Source organism: Chanodichthys erythropterus, chromosome 3 (genome assembly GCF_024489055.1).
Source record: "Chanodichthys erythropterus isolate Z2021 chromosome 3, ASM2448905v1, whole genome shotgun sequence".
Taxonomy (NCBI): Eukaryota; Metazoa; Chordata; class Actinopteri; order Cypriniformes; family Xenocyprididae; genus Chanodichthys; species Chanodichthys erythropterus.
In genome coordinates this window covers 49,795,629-49,809,641 of record NC_090223.1, presented here as the reverse complement: position 1 = coordinate 49,809,641, position 14,013 = coordinate 49,795,629, and the positions used below count along the sequence as shown (strand labels likewise).

General features: G+C 37.2%; 1 protein-coding gene across 1 annotated transcript in view; it reads left to right on the top strand.

The window, feature by feature from the left end:
- Positions 1-10,748: 10,748 nt before the first annotated feature.
- Positions 10,749-14,013, top strand: part of fam20ca (FAM20C golgi associated secretory pathway kinase a) — a 75,400-nt gene continuing 72,135 nt past the window's right edge. Inside the window, exon 1 of the mRNA XM_067376953.1 lies at positions 10,749-11,668. Within this exon, the coding sequence (XP_067233054.1) occupies positions 11,115-11,668 (554 nt within the window). The 5' untranslated portion in view covers positions 10,749-11,114. The remainder of the gene's footprint in view (positions 11,669-14,013) is intronic.

The following is a 14,013-nucleotide window of genomic DNA, read 5'->3' as shown; positions in this document are numbered from 1 at the left end:
TTGCTTGGCCCTAATCCTCTTCCGTATCAAATAGCCAGTCTCTTGTGTAAAATATTACATGACCCATTTTTATTTTATTTTTTTCTTTCCAATTTCCTTAAAAACATTACAGGCCTAACAGGAAAAAAAAAACCTTTTTAGCAAAAAACTTTTGAAGCCTTTTTTCCCCCCATTAAAAGGTATTTGTCTGTGATTTGAATCGCTCACATTGCCTGTCACATTGTCAGACTGTCACTTTAAAACACATATTAAAAATGCACTTTAAAAAAAAAAAAAAACTTTCCCAAATGCATTTGGTGTTTATGAGTCTAAATTTTGCAACCTGACAGAGAGCAAAGGCTTTGTGATCATTATTGACTAAAACTTTTCTCAGGCTCACTTGTCATGCACACCTGACATTAATTCATTTAATTGTGACTTCTATCTGGAGCGCTGTATTCTTTTTTTTTTTTTTCTTTTTTTTTTAGCTACATTTTGTACCTTGGACTCAATCAAGTTGTCAGACAGCTCACATTGCAAACTTCAAACACCGCTGGGAACACTGCAGACCGTCACGTCAATGTCTCAGAAAGAGGAACATTACGCTCTGTGTGACGAAAAGAAAAGGCCACAAAAACATGAGAGAAATTCAATTATCCACCTCACAATGCTGCAATAAACCTCATTTTACTCAGGGACATGCATCTAAACAGTCTGGATGTCAGTCAAATTGATGCAGTGAAACCCTGCGAGGGACGTCCCATTACTGCCTGACTATAAAACCAATAGAGATACTGAGACTTCATCTGAAGGAGATCCAGCTGGACCTAGATGTTTTAGAATCACAAATACACATTGATCCACTGATACCAGCCCTCTTCAAAGTTTTATTCCCACATTCCAATTTTCTTCCCTTGGAGGAAGAACAATCCATTCTTGAAATACCTCCCTGACTTGGCAAAGAGTTTACCTCAGATCGATGCCAAGAGTGAGCCAGCTCTCCTCTAGCTCAAACACACTGCGTCTGAGCTCACACTCATCCTGGAAGACCAAAGGTCATCAACTTTTAGCGACAACAACTTATAAATATGACACTCTGACATCATCCTGGGAAAAGCATAGCTGAGCAGGCGAATGGATAAAAATGCTAAATTTCACCTCATTGACCTCTCTCGATATAAAATGCTTACTAGCATGCATAAAAGATAGTCTTTAAGACACAATGCATAACAAAAAGGGGAATTATGTATTCTGAATAGTCAGATACAATCATCATTTTGTCATTTTATCTATAACATTCAAATCTATTGTGTAAACCAGGGGTGGGCCACTGCAGGTTTTTGCTCCAACCCTAATTAAACACACCTGAACCATCTAATCAATGTCTTCAGGATTACTAAAAACTTCCAGGCAGGTGTGTTGAGGCAAGCTGGAGCTAAACTCTGCAGGACAGTGGCCCTCCAGGACAAAGTTTGGACACCCCTGGTGTAAACCATTATTTATCTTTCCATTCAGATGAATGCAAACATACACTACTCAATGACTTATGAAGTCTTTATAGTGTTGAATCATATTAAGTATGTAGGCACCAAAAGTAAGAATTAGTCTTGGATTTTAAAACACTAAACACACTGACTTTTTAAGTGGTTACTGAGAAAAACTGGGCATCCTCATACACTACATGACTGAGGATCACACACTACCAGACTTTCAAGTCCTTGAACACAACAAACATTCACCTCGAGGCTAGGAGATGATGATAAATAAACTCATATTTAAAATATCAAACATGTTTGATGCCTCTGACTGGATGGAATCATGGTCTAGGGCTAAAAAAGATATAAGAGTCTGTGCCCATTATACACTAATGTATATACTATTTTCTGCAAAATCATTCAACTCAAAACTTCAGACTGGCTCTGACTTTGGCAAGTAGTGTAGACTCCTCCAAACTGTAAATTGGGGCAAAAATCAGTGTAGTGTTGTGTATTCCAGCTCTAAGGAAAATATCAGTATTACTTTTGCACACTTAGGATTACGGAGTTAAACAACCCCCTATCCTCGTTATTACACTATGGTGCACTCAGACGTGAATGAATCATAGGGCCTTTTAAGCTCAAGTCTTCTATTAATTACATTTGGCAGTCTAAACAGCCAAAACATCTCTCAGACGTAAGGTGCGGTCACATTTGCGAAATTTCTGTGAAAAAAGGTCTGGGTGTCATGCATTACGAAAGTGTCGTAATGCATGACACCCAGCTCACACAGAAGTCATTTTCAAACCTACTAGCTTTCTGCTGCTCAGTGTGGCGAATTCACATGACCAACTTGAACACAAAGGAAATCTGCATGGGCAACATTTTTACCCTCACACGAATCTCTAGATTGCATGGATTTCTATTGAAATTATTGAATCCGTTGATCAATGGTAAATGACCACATCTTTTCACTAAAGAGGGGACTGAAAATATCATAGACCAGGTGATCTCAACTCTAGCTCCAACCCTCATCAAACTGATCAAGCTAATCAAGGTCTTCAGGATTACTATGGCTGTGTTTAACTCCACTTTTAGACATACACTTGCAAACTTCTCTAAGCACTTCCCCTCTGGAAATCTCCACTGCCATTTTAAATTGCATTGAACTTTAAGTGGATGAGGGAAGTTTATTTGGAAAGACCCTCGACCCCTCGATTTTGACAGAGGGAGCGGGTCTACTCAACATGTACAGATCTGGCAGATCTATAGACCACAATGCAACATGATTGTGACGTCACAGCACATCGCGCTTAGTACTCCCATACTACTCTAAGGGTGGGTTAAGGGGTATGGAAAGAGTCAACAGTGTAATTTCAGAAATTAATTACAGCTGTAATTACATGTAGGTATTTAAGTACATGTATACACAATAAGTGCATTGATTAATCTAATGTTTCTACATAACAGCCTATAAAGACACTTAATATGAAGTGGCATGCCTAAATGGCTCAACAGGCTTAGTTTGTTGATGAAGCAAGATGTTTCTATACAAAAATGACTTTCAGTAAAAACCTGTCCTGAGAAATATTCAAGTGTGACAACTTGCTCCAGTCACATTGACTGTTTTAAGAATGTCTTTAGTACCTTTCTGGACTTTGACAGTGGTGATTAAATTGCTGTCTATGGAGGAGTCAGAGAGCTCATTAAAAAAATCTTAATTTGAGTTCCGAAGATGAATGAAGGTGTGGAACATCGAGAGAGTGAGTAATTAATGATAGAATTTAAATTTTTGGGTGAACTAACCCTTTAAGCTGCTTGTTTTTTCACACAGTTCTTGCTAACTTCCCTCCATCTTTTTCACTCAGATATACATCATTGCTTATGTTGGCCCGTTATTGGCGGAACCCTTGAAATGTGTTTAAATCGGGGTGTCCAATCCTGCTCCTGGAGGGCCACTGTCCTGCAAAGTTTATGCTGCATTCCAGACAGGTTTTGGAGCCCGTAAGTCATGACTTCAAATGACTCACGACTTTGTAGCGTTCCAGGCGAGTCACGCCAAACTGCCTGAGTGTAAACAAACCAACATGGCGGACCGTATGGGGCTTATGCTCATTTACAATTATTTCTATCACCAAAGGTGCTTACTCCTTGCTTATTTAAGGGAAACGGAGGAGGAAAAATGGCGCATAAGGCAAGAGAAGCTGTTATACATTTTATTTTACGTTATTTTACCGCGCACTTGCATAAACACTGCATCCTTAGGGGATGCCATTGTTGTTTCGCGGCTATGTGACGTCAGAGCGTGGAACTGGGAGTACATCGATCTAGTACAAGTTCACGGGTGGGAAGTCACGGGTTTGAGTGCCGTTCCAGTGCACTTTCACGGGTAGAAGGTTGGAAAAACACGGGTTATGGGTTGCCTGGAACACGGCATTAGCTCCAACCTCAATTAAACACACCTGAACTAGCTAATCAAGGTCTCAATAGGTATACTAGAAACTTCCAGGCAGGTGTGTTGAGGCAAGTTAGAGCTAAACTCTGCAGGACAGTGGCCCTCCAGGACCAAGTTTGGACACCCCTGTTTTAAATGGATGTCCTAAGCCCTTGATTAAGTGCAAGCACTGCAAGTGGCTGTTGTGACGTTACAGTTTTTTTGCATTGTGGTTTATGGATCTGAAGTGTCTGAAGACTCACTACCTCTGTCAAAATCGAGAGGTCGAGGGGCTGTCTAAATAAACATCCCTCATCGACTTCACGAAGTTGAACTTCACTTCAAAATGGTGGTGGTGAGTTAAATGCAGCCTAGAAAGTGACATGCAGGTGAGTTTGATCAGGGTTGGGGCTAAACTCTGCAGGAAAGTGGATTTCAAGGGCCAGAGTTGAGAATCCCTGTCATAGACATTTGTAAGTGGACATTTTTGACTCTTGTCAGTATGCAACTATCCCAAATACCCTAGTAACCACATATCTTTGCCCTAGCAACCATTTAAAGGGTAAAGCCACTCAGATTATCTTAGCAACCTTGTAGCACTGGACCTCCCAGAACATTCTGGCAACCTAGCATAACGTTAATGTTAGAAACCACTCTGACAAGCTAAGCAACTACATTACAGCATTCTGACAACACTCTAGCATAGTGGCGGTGACTTGTTTGCTTAGGCAAGCACCATTCACCTTTTAGTTATCTCTTCAGAAAACCTGTTTTATTTTCCTTGCAGTATGTTAAGTTGTAGAAATCACTATTGCTCCCATAAAACTGGGATGTGGATCTGTACCTCTTTTAATACTGTTTTATGTCTCAAACGTAGTGACCACGGGCCAGATTCTGCTATACAAACCCAGAATATAAAAGATATCTGTGAGCTGCTATCAAATTGAAATGGTAGATTCTGCCAACAAGCTCATCCAACTGGCTCATCAACATTCTGGCTTTACAAAAACGTTCATGTTCCTTGTCGGAGGTTTCAAGGAAATGCGTGTGTTTGCGATTTTCACAGACCTGTTTGGGAGGTAATGAAATCTTGTTGCAACAGCTAGGATGATTACAATGCACCCCCCTCAACACTGTATTCTGGACTGCAATGAAAAATCCATCTAGCGCTGCCATGAATAATCTTGACAAAAAGGAATGTTAATCAATTTGGGGCAGAGTTGTGAAATGCTGACACTTTGTTTGCCTTCAAAGTGTTGCGAGACACAGGAATTCATTTCATCTTTTTTTTTTTTTTTTGTCTGGCTCAATCACAAAGAACCTTTGTGCTGTTAAGCAGCAGGTCTCATTGTTTGACTTCAGGAACCTGGTTTTACTTCGGAAAATAAATGGCGACGGTACTAAAATTGTTTATCATTATTTTAAAAAATACAGAAATGTCCTTTAAATAAAACATTTCAATGTTTCATTTAAATATATATATATATATATATATATATATATATTATATAAATATATATAATATATAAATGAAACATTTAAATTTATTTATTTATTATTTTTTCCTACACTAATAATGTATGATTATATGATTAGTTGCATTTTATTATTTGCATTAATCATTTTTCCCCTTCTGAACAGAACAGACCCAATTTTGGGTTGTGGCTCACCAGTTGAGAACCTCACAACAACATGGACCGTAAAGCTGAATTACATGATTACCATGTTTAATATGCAGGTTAATGATGTCAAAAGATGAGAGGGACAAAAGATGCTGTCCTTTTGTTACATTCACTTTGGTCAGCTATTAATGAAGCACTCTATTTTGCGATTCATAATAAACACAAAGGCGTGCTCTTACTAGCTCTCAGATTTCCCAGATCATGTCAGATGAGCATAAGAGCGTATGATAGAAGCAGAAAGGATAACATCTTTACTGCTCCAGATCCTTTGTTATATATTGAAAAGGAGCTGAAATTGGCTTACATTAAGGAGGACAGTGCAAAATATGGAAACATTCATTAAAGTCATTTAGCAGTCGAACAAAGGGGATCCTGGCCTACATATAACCTTGATTCATTTTACTCTCGTGCTGTATTCATAAATATGCCCTCTATAAATTTTTAGACAACACTGGCGTGAGATTTTTATGTAATCCGTAATCTTTATGTAATCATTTTTATGTAATCTGTGAGTCTTTTAATATTCTTTCATGCAGAATCGAATAGGACATTACAAATGATTGTATTTTTAATGGTAAAAGACTGTAAAAATGCTACGGTGAAAAACTGTTAATTGACTGTTCACAAAGACCCGCCCCCTTTACTGTTGCTATGTCCGACAAGCCATGCCGCTCTCACGCCACACATCATGTTCTCATCAAATTTTGTCATTTTTAAAGGGGGATATAATGATATTTCATGCATTTTGACTTGTTAAATAGTTGGATTCTCATGCTAAACATGGCCAAAGTTTCATGATTTGGATGTATAACTGAGTATTTCTGTGCCAAAAATACTCTTCCAAATCCTCACAAACTTTGGGGTCTTTTTTTTTTTTTTTGAGTATGGGCCTGTGTGAGGTCAACGGGGTCGGAATTCCTTATACGGGCACAGCGTATCTATCTTTTATAAATATGATATGAAGGATGCTATACTACTCTATAGGTATTTAAGTTTAACATGAGATTGGCAGAAACTGTGTGCGAAACCCCCCCTTTAAAGAAATGTAAACAATAAATATCGTTTTGTGGCTCTTTAATGTGTCATGACAGATAGCTAGTGCCATAGATCAAGCGGCTCATGAACCGATCATCTCTTCCTACTAGTTCATTTATAGCATCAAATAAACATGAATGAACAAAAGAAGGAATGTTGTTTCAACCATGGAAAGACGTCAATACACACCATTTTTCAAGTTCAAATCCACCTACATTAATCTGCTAACTCCCCTGACTGCTTTGTCTGACAAAATAACGGATTTGGCGTTATGATTGGTTAGATGGCCTGTCAATCAAAGACCTTATGTAGCCCTGCCCCTTTTCAGCTCGTTGTCTTTCGTCTTCCAGTTTGTATTTCCTCAGGGATCTTACATATTTATGAATTAACTGCTCGTTTTAAAATCTTCCCGGTCTATTGATATTTTTAAGACATTCTGTTTTAAACATTACAATGCTCATGATAACTTTCATGAACTCTACGACAAGTAAATCCACTTTACCACCTAAATATTCTTTGACAGTGATGCCATAGAAATATACAGCACTACCGCAAAAACTGAAGTTCAAAGACAATATTATAAAGATGGTGGCGTACTTGTTTCTCTGGCACATAAGGTGTATTGTTTTACAGAAAGTTTCCGTACTATGGTGAATAACTATAATAGATCTAAGTGTACATTTAATGTAACTTTACAGTAAAATACCGTTAAATGTACAGTTTTTGGAAGTGAAAAAGAACAAGTTATTGTATAATTTACAGTAAAAAAATAAATAAAAAAAAACGTAAATTGTCATTCCCAGAATTCCCTGCGTAACACTTCACATTTTATGTATTTTCATTGAATTAACTGTTTTTAGTTTTTTTTTTTTTTTTCCCTATTTAGTCATGTATATCTAATGTTGTTAAATGAATGTTTATTGCATTTTTGTAATGTCATGTGTGCTACTATGATGTTTAGTGTTTGTGTGAATGACATTGTGTGCACCTTCTATATATTAGGTATTGTCCTTCTCAGCTTGTGATGAACTTTGATTCATCATGTGACTATCATAACTGTTAATGAAGAATGTTTAAGTAAGATGTTTGGGGTTTAAAACAATGCAATGCACTACAATTGTGATTTCAAAGCGAACTGTTTTATTTTGTAAACTATATCAAAAGATACAATACCCAAATGTAGCCTATATCTCTCACTGACTCTCTTTGCACGCTTTATATATAATACATTCAGAATTTGTTTTGTTTTTCATGCTATGAGTGGACCGACCACCAATTGCACTCTGCAGTTTCAGAAGTGATTTCTACATATAAATGCAGGATTCATGCTCAAAATTTCTACCATAACCATAACACGGGACAAAAATATGCAATAATAATAATAATAATAAGCAATGTAAATACAGACTAGAAAAATATTAGAATTTTTGTATCAATATTTTTGAAATTCTATTCCAATTATTTGTAAAATGACTTAAAATCTTAAATGTCTCACTATACATTGCTATTCTTATTATGGTGGAGCCGTTGTTTACAAATTACATCTGCACTTTACTATAGCACCCTCACTTATTTCAGAAGCACTCTCAATGATTTGATTCTGGAACCGGTTCGGTTTAAGTGCAGGTCCGGAACTTAAATTGGATACACAGAAAAATGCAGGTTAAACTCACAGCTTTTTATTAGATCAGCCTTTGCCGTGTGAAAAGCGCACTAAGCTATGTCGCGATTTTGTTTTCTGTTGTTTCAGTTGACAGGTGCTTTTTCCAATGCAATGACGCAAAACACCGCGTTAGTGATCTTTTGTTCATTATAAAACTGGCGGGACAGATTAGACTATGGTGGGTCACCACTGTAATAAAATAGTTTGCATGGATTTGATATAGACTGCAATAAAGCAGGACAATCAGAAGGTTTTTAGTCACATCAAGGTTTTTATTTTTATTATTTTATTATGTAAAAAGGCTACTATTCACCTGTATGTGCTTTAAGTCTTCGACACAGACAGCGTTTTAATCATTTGTTTATAAATTAAGGGTAACCTTTACTAATCGATTCGTGCAGTGTGAACCCACCTGTCCTTTACATAATCATCAGGCGATCTCTTCTTGATAAACTGATGAACTGTAAAGCCGCAAGATTCGTGATATAACAATAGATGGTGGTAATGCACGGTTTTAGTTTATGATCTGAAGATGCTGTGCTGCTTCAATGGATCGCAGAACGCAAAATGGAATGTAGCTTGTAGCTTCTGGTCGCGCCGCTACTTGCTGGAAAATGTAGTTAACTACTGGAAAAGCTACATTGTTTTAAAAGTAGCTGAACTAAATACAAGCTACTGAAAAATGTAGTTAGACTAGTAGCGCCGCTACATGTAGTTAACTACTCCCCAACACTGATTATATCAGTTAATGAACTATGGTATGTTACTGTAAATTTAAGTTAAATCTGTAAAACCTAAAACATTGCTACCGTATTTTTTTACGGTAAATTTCTGGCAACCACAGCTGCCGTTTTTTTTTTTTTTTTACCGTAAATTTAACAGAATTTTTTTTTTTTTTTTTTTTACAGTGTACAGTTTAGAGTTGGCATGCTGTGTGGACAGAACACATCATATTTAAGGAATTTTTCTGAAACCATATTCATAGCTCTCCTACAATATGCAATTTCCAAGAGTTTTACTGTGACCTTCATAATAAAAAGAAAAAAACTTTGTTTATGTGTTAGTTTCAATAAAAATGAACCCTGAAGCTGAAGAAACACCCACACATGTTTTTTTCTGCAAAACTATTTCTGCTGTTATTCCTGCAAAAACTTCAACTGCAGATCTAGGAAATATTATGGATAATTTTAGCAGCAGCTGCTTTAGATCCTGCAGCAGAGATAGAAGGAAGACGGAGGGGTTCCAGTTTTTGCAAGGCAACACATGTAGCAGGACTTCTATGCAGACATAGATACTGTAAAGTTCGACAAGGTTGATTAAAATACTTTTTCTTTTTAATTCAAATGTTTGCAATTAATTCCTAAACCTAAAACGGTGATGTTCATCAACAATCTATTTTTTTTTTCTTTTTCTAGCATAATTGCATAGATTTTTAACATTTAAATCACAGTTATTTAAAATATTACAACCTCTCACGTCACCCCCAGGGCTCTATAGTGAACTTTAATTAATTTTGAGACATCATTTCTTATCTGCTAGTTTTGAGTCAGTAATAATCCTTATTAAGACAAAGCAAAGAAGATAAATGCTTGCCCCAGACACAAACCATGGCAAACTGCCATATCAAATTCATAATTCTACTGTTAGTCTGATGATAAAATCCCGTCATTGTTCTGATGAAAATGTTTTTATCCTCATGCATTTTGACATCAAACTGGCAACTGTTACGTTTTACATCCTCCTCTTATGAGGCTAATCTTTCAAAATATGTCATCAGTTTGGGAAAATGTATTCAAATTGTCTAGAAAGTACTATAAACTAATTTGAATCTTAAGTCTCAGTGTTTATTGCATATACAGAAGTTGGCTTTAAATATTTAAATGCTGAGGTAATGATGACCCCAGCAGATCATAACACCAGACACTGAAACTTTTCATGAATAACATTAACAAACACTATCTTAAAGGGATAGTTACCCCCAAATAAATATTTTGCCATCATTTACTCACCCTTGTCCTTCCAAAACTGTACGAATTTCTTTCTTCAATGAGGGTAATTCATGTTAATTGGGACACTTTTTCCAGGTCATATGAAGACATGATTTTCATTTAGACTGATTCCTTAAACATACAAATAATCAAAAAATTTAAGAACATTTGATTAATATATTTCCCTTAATATTCCCATTGTGTCTACTGATAAATTAAGCATTATGTATTGGTTTTACTATAGTTTTACCACCACCAATCACCAGTAACGTTAAATCTAATGCGCACGAGCGCCCTCTGTCTTCACAGAAAGGAACTGCACCAACATTCCAAGCTGAATATCTTTTGAGTCGCTCTTCCTTGAGTCTCTGGACTCTCAGCCAATCTGAATGCTGTGACGAGGAGAGGCAGGATCCCAATATTTAACACACAGGGCACTGATACATCTACACCTGTCACTGACTGCTCTTCATGAAGAACTAATGCACTTTATCTGCCTCTTCACATACTGCAGAAATCCACACATGGGACTGCTGATCCGACATCCGTGCGGTTCTTGAGAAGTCAAACGGCGGTTTTCTCGTGCTTTGTCATTATTTACCGGGACATTTTACAGATGCGCTTTATCATGATGAACTGAAGGTGTAAGGATGCGGCAGGACATCTGATCTAAACCAAAATCATCCGCGCAACTATGCCGAAGAGAAATATGTCTTGATACACCTGGAAACACTGGGGTTTTTGCACCTGATTTTTGAACATGGATCTCCCATCATAAGGAGGATTACAGTCGGACACCACATGCGCCCTTAAATATCCTTTATTATAGGCTGTATTATATTGTTGCAAGGTATAACAATGATCCTTTTCCGTAAATTTCGCGTGTTGATTTTAATGGTGTTTCTGGTCGCCTGCACCATGCACATCATGATAGACCTGTTACCCAAGCTGGAGAAGCGCGCGGCGGGCTCGAGCTCCAGCGCTGGAGGAGGAGGCGGCTGCTCCTGCGCTCACACCCCGGGCGAGGAGTCTCGGTCCTGGGCCAAACAGCGCGCCAGAGCCGCCGCCGCCGAACCGGGCTGGCCTAATAAACACTCTTTGAGATTACTGCAGGATTTCAGCAATGAACCCAACTCCAATCTCACTTCGCACTCACGGGAGAAAGTGACAGAGAGAGCCGAGTCTGAAAAGAGAGTGAGACAGCTGCAGTTGGGCTCAGAGAAGAGGGGTTTGATGAGAGACACCGTGAGCGGACAGAAGCAGAGAGCTGTCCAGGGTTCCTCCAGACTGAAGGCGCTCTATGAGAATCCGCTCTATAAGACTGACCTGCCTCATCTCTCTGAAGATGACACCTTATTCAACCTCAACAATGATATTAGATTCTACCCCAAAGCTGCCGGACAACAAGAATGGCAAGTGCTGCTTTAAACCTGGCGTATTGTTATTTTGTTATATGCTTAAAAACGAGCTTTGAAGTCTTATGGTCACATTTAAAAGAGACCGGGGCTAGTTGTCACACACGGAGGTTGTCTATATTCTGGAAAAGAATGTTGTTAAAAATGACTTATATTACTTTGAATATTTCATATTTCAAAAAGGAACAGGTCAAACTTATATTTGGTGTCTTTAAGTAAAACAATGTATGTTTCAATACACTTATTGTTCGTGTATTTCTGAAGGTGGGATACGGGTAAGGTTAGGGACAGGTTTTATGGTTTAAGGGTGGGTTAAGGGGTATGGCGTCAACAGTGTAATTTCAGAAATTAATTACAGCTGTAATTACATGTAGGCATTATAAGTGTACACAATAAGTGCATTGGTTAATCTAAATGTTAGTACACTTATATGAAGTGAAAGTGAAAGACACTTATATGAAGTGCCATGTCCTGCTAAATGGTTCAATAGGTTTAGTTTGTTGAAAAAACAAGATGTTTCTATGGTATACAAAAATGACTCTGTCCTGAAAAATACTGAAATGTGAAAACTTGCTCCAGTCTTGCTTCTAAAGAGATACTTGTGATTTCTTATATTTAAACCCAAAGCATCAGGAAAAGATTAATAGAAAGTGCAAGTTTAAATGGCTTTTATGCATTTGAAACAATTTTCTATGTCCCAGTTATTATGCATAATTCAAATGTTAATGGAGACTGCGGTTCTAGTTGTCTCGCAGGAAAGTTATCACAACTTTAAGATTCATAGTCAAAAAAATCCAATTAAACAAAATGCGTTTTCTCTCGCAGTGGTTTTGTATGTTGGTTTTAAGCATCTAGTTAACAGATTACATATTAAGATAATATAAAGGGATCGTTTTTGCCGTTTCGTGAATTGTTTTGTGTTTCACAGTTTTGCTGTTTAAATTTAGCTGAAAATTAAGTTAAATAAGTATTTTCAATAAGTATTTCTGTTTCACTTTAGGTCATATTTCTCAAATCAGATTTAACAAACATGTGGTTCCCATTGTGACAACATGCCTCAGTATAGCTTTTTTGTAGTCAAGAACCTATGGTATGCGCCTATACAGAAACTCTGAAAGAGTGTTGAAAATCCAAAAGCAACTGGGAAAACTTGAATGGCAAGAATGGCTAGAGCTAAGAAATGTTTCTCGCGTCACACTCAGGGGTCATAATTTTCTCGTTTTGCAAGTAATAATGATAATAAAGTCAGATTCTCAATGAAAATTGTGAATGAAAGTAATAATTAAAAGAGGGATGTACGTCTATTTTTAAATGTAGAGCTAAAAATAAGAGCACATATGTTGTGGAAAGACGTGATACTCTGGCTTTTATAATTTCCAGTTCATATTGACTCATTGTGAGTGTTAAAGCTTTGCTGCTAGCAACCATCTCTGTTCCTCTGGTGTGATGTGTTGTTTTCTTCAGAGCTGTCAGATGCATTAAGCTGAAGGGTTTTTTGTTGGTGTCATGCCCTTTGTTTGCTCCTCTGTCCTCTCTTTTTGTTCTTCACCCGGCAAGCTCTGGCATCCTCAGGGATATATCTCAGGGAGAGCTGATTCTCTCTGCCTTTAACCATGCCTGAATTAACTAAACATGCCTTTTAACCATGCCTGACTGATCCAGATCCAGATGAACTAAACAGGAACAGTTGAGTTAAAAGGCTTTTTTAACAGTGTTTTGTTAATCACTAAAAATGCATGTGACAGCCTGTCATCCAGATGCTGTCACATTACAGTTTAATATTGCTTTTCATGTTTTGTTGGAACGCAATATTTATATATATATAGGCTGAACTCATGTCTTTTTTGCTTGTGTGTCATTGTGAGGTTAGGGGCCTCAGGGAAATGAAGTACAGCTGATGTATTCAGTCATTCCACTGTCATCACAGTATGGCATCAGTCCAGCCAACACATTCAAACATGCTAACCTTCATTTAAATGTTTTAAAATAGCTTTCACAGTCATCAAACGGCATACTAAATGGTTTTTGGAATTCAGTAACGGGATTCATTAAGGCTAGCATGTTAATATCATTTAAATAAATAAAGCTTCAAACAATTTAAATAAATGACACTCTCTCTTCAGATAAAAGTAGAGTAAATTGAGGTCAAATAAAGCTGATTTTTGAAGCACACAGAATCTACACAGAAAAATCCTGTAGATTTAGGGTATGTTTACACAACAATGATGTACTAAAAACAGAAAAGTCTTTCCATTGTGTTTTTTGCATACAGACAACAATGCTGGCAAAATACAGATCTGTGAAAATGACTAAAAAAGATGTATTATTCATGCCGGGCCAGT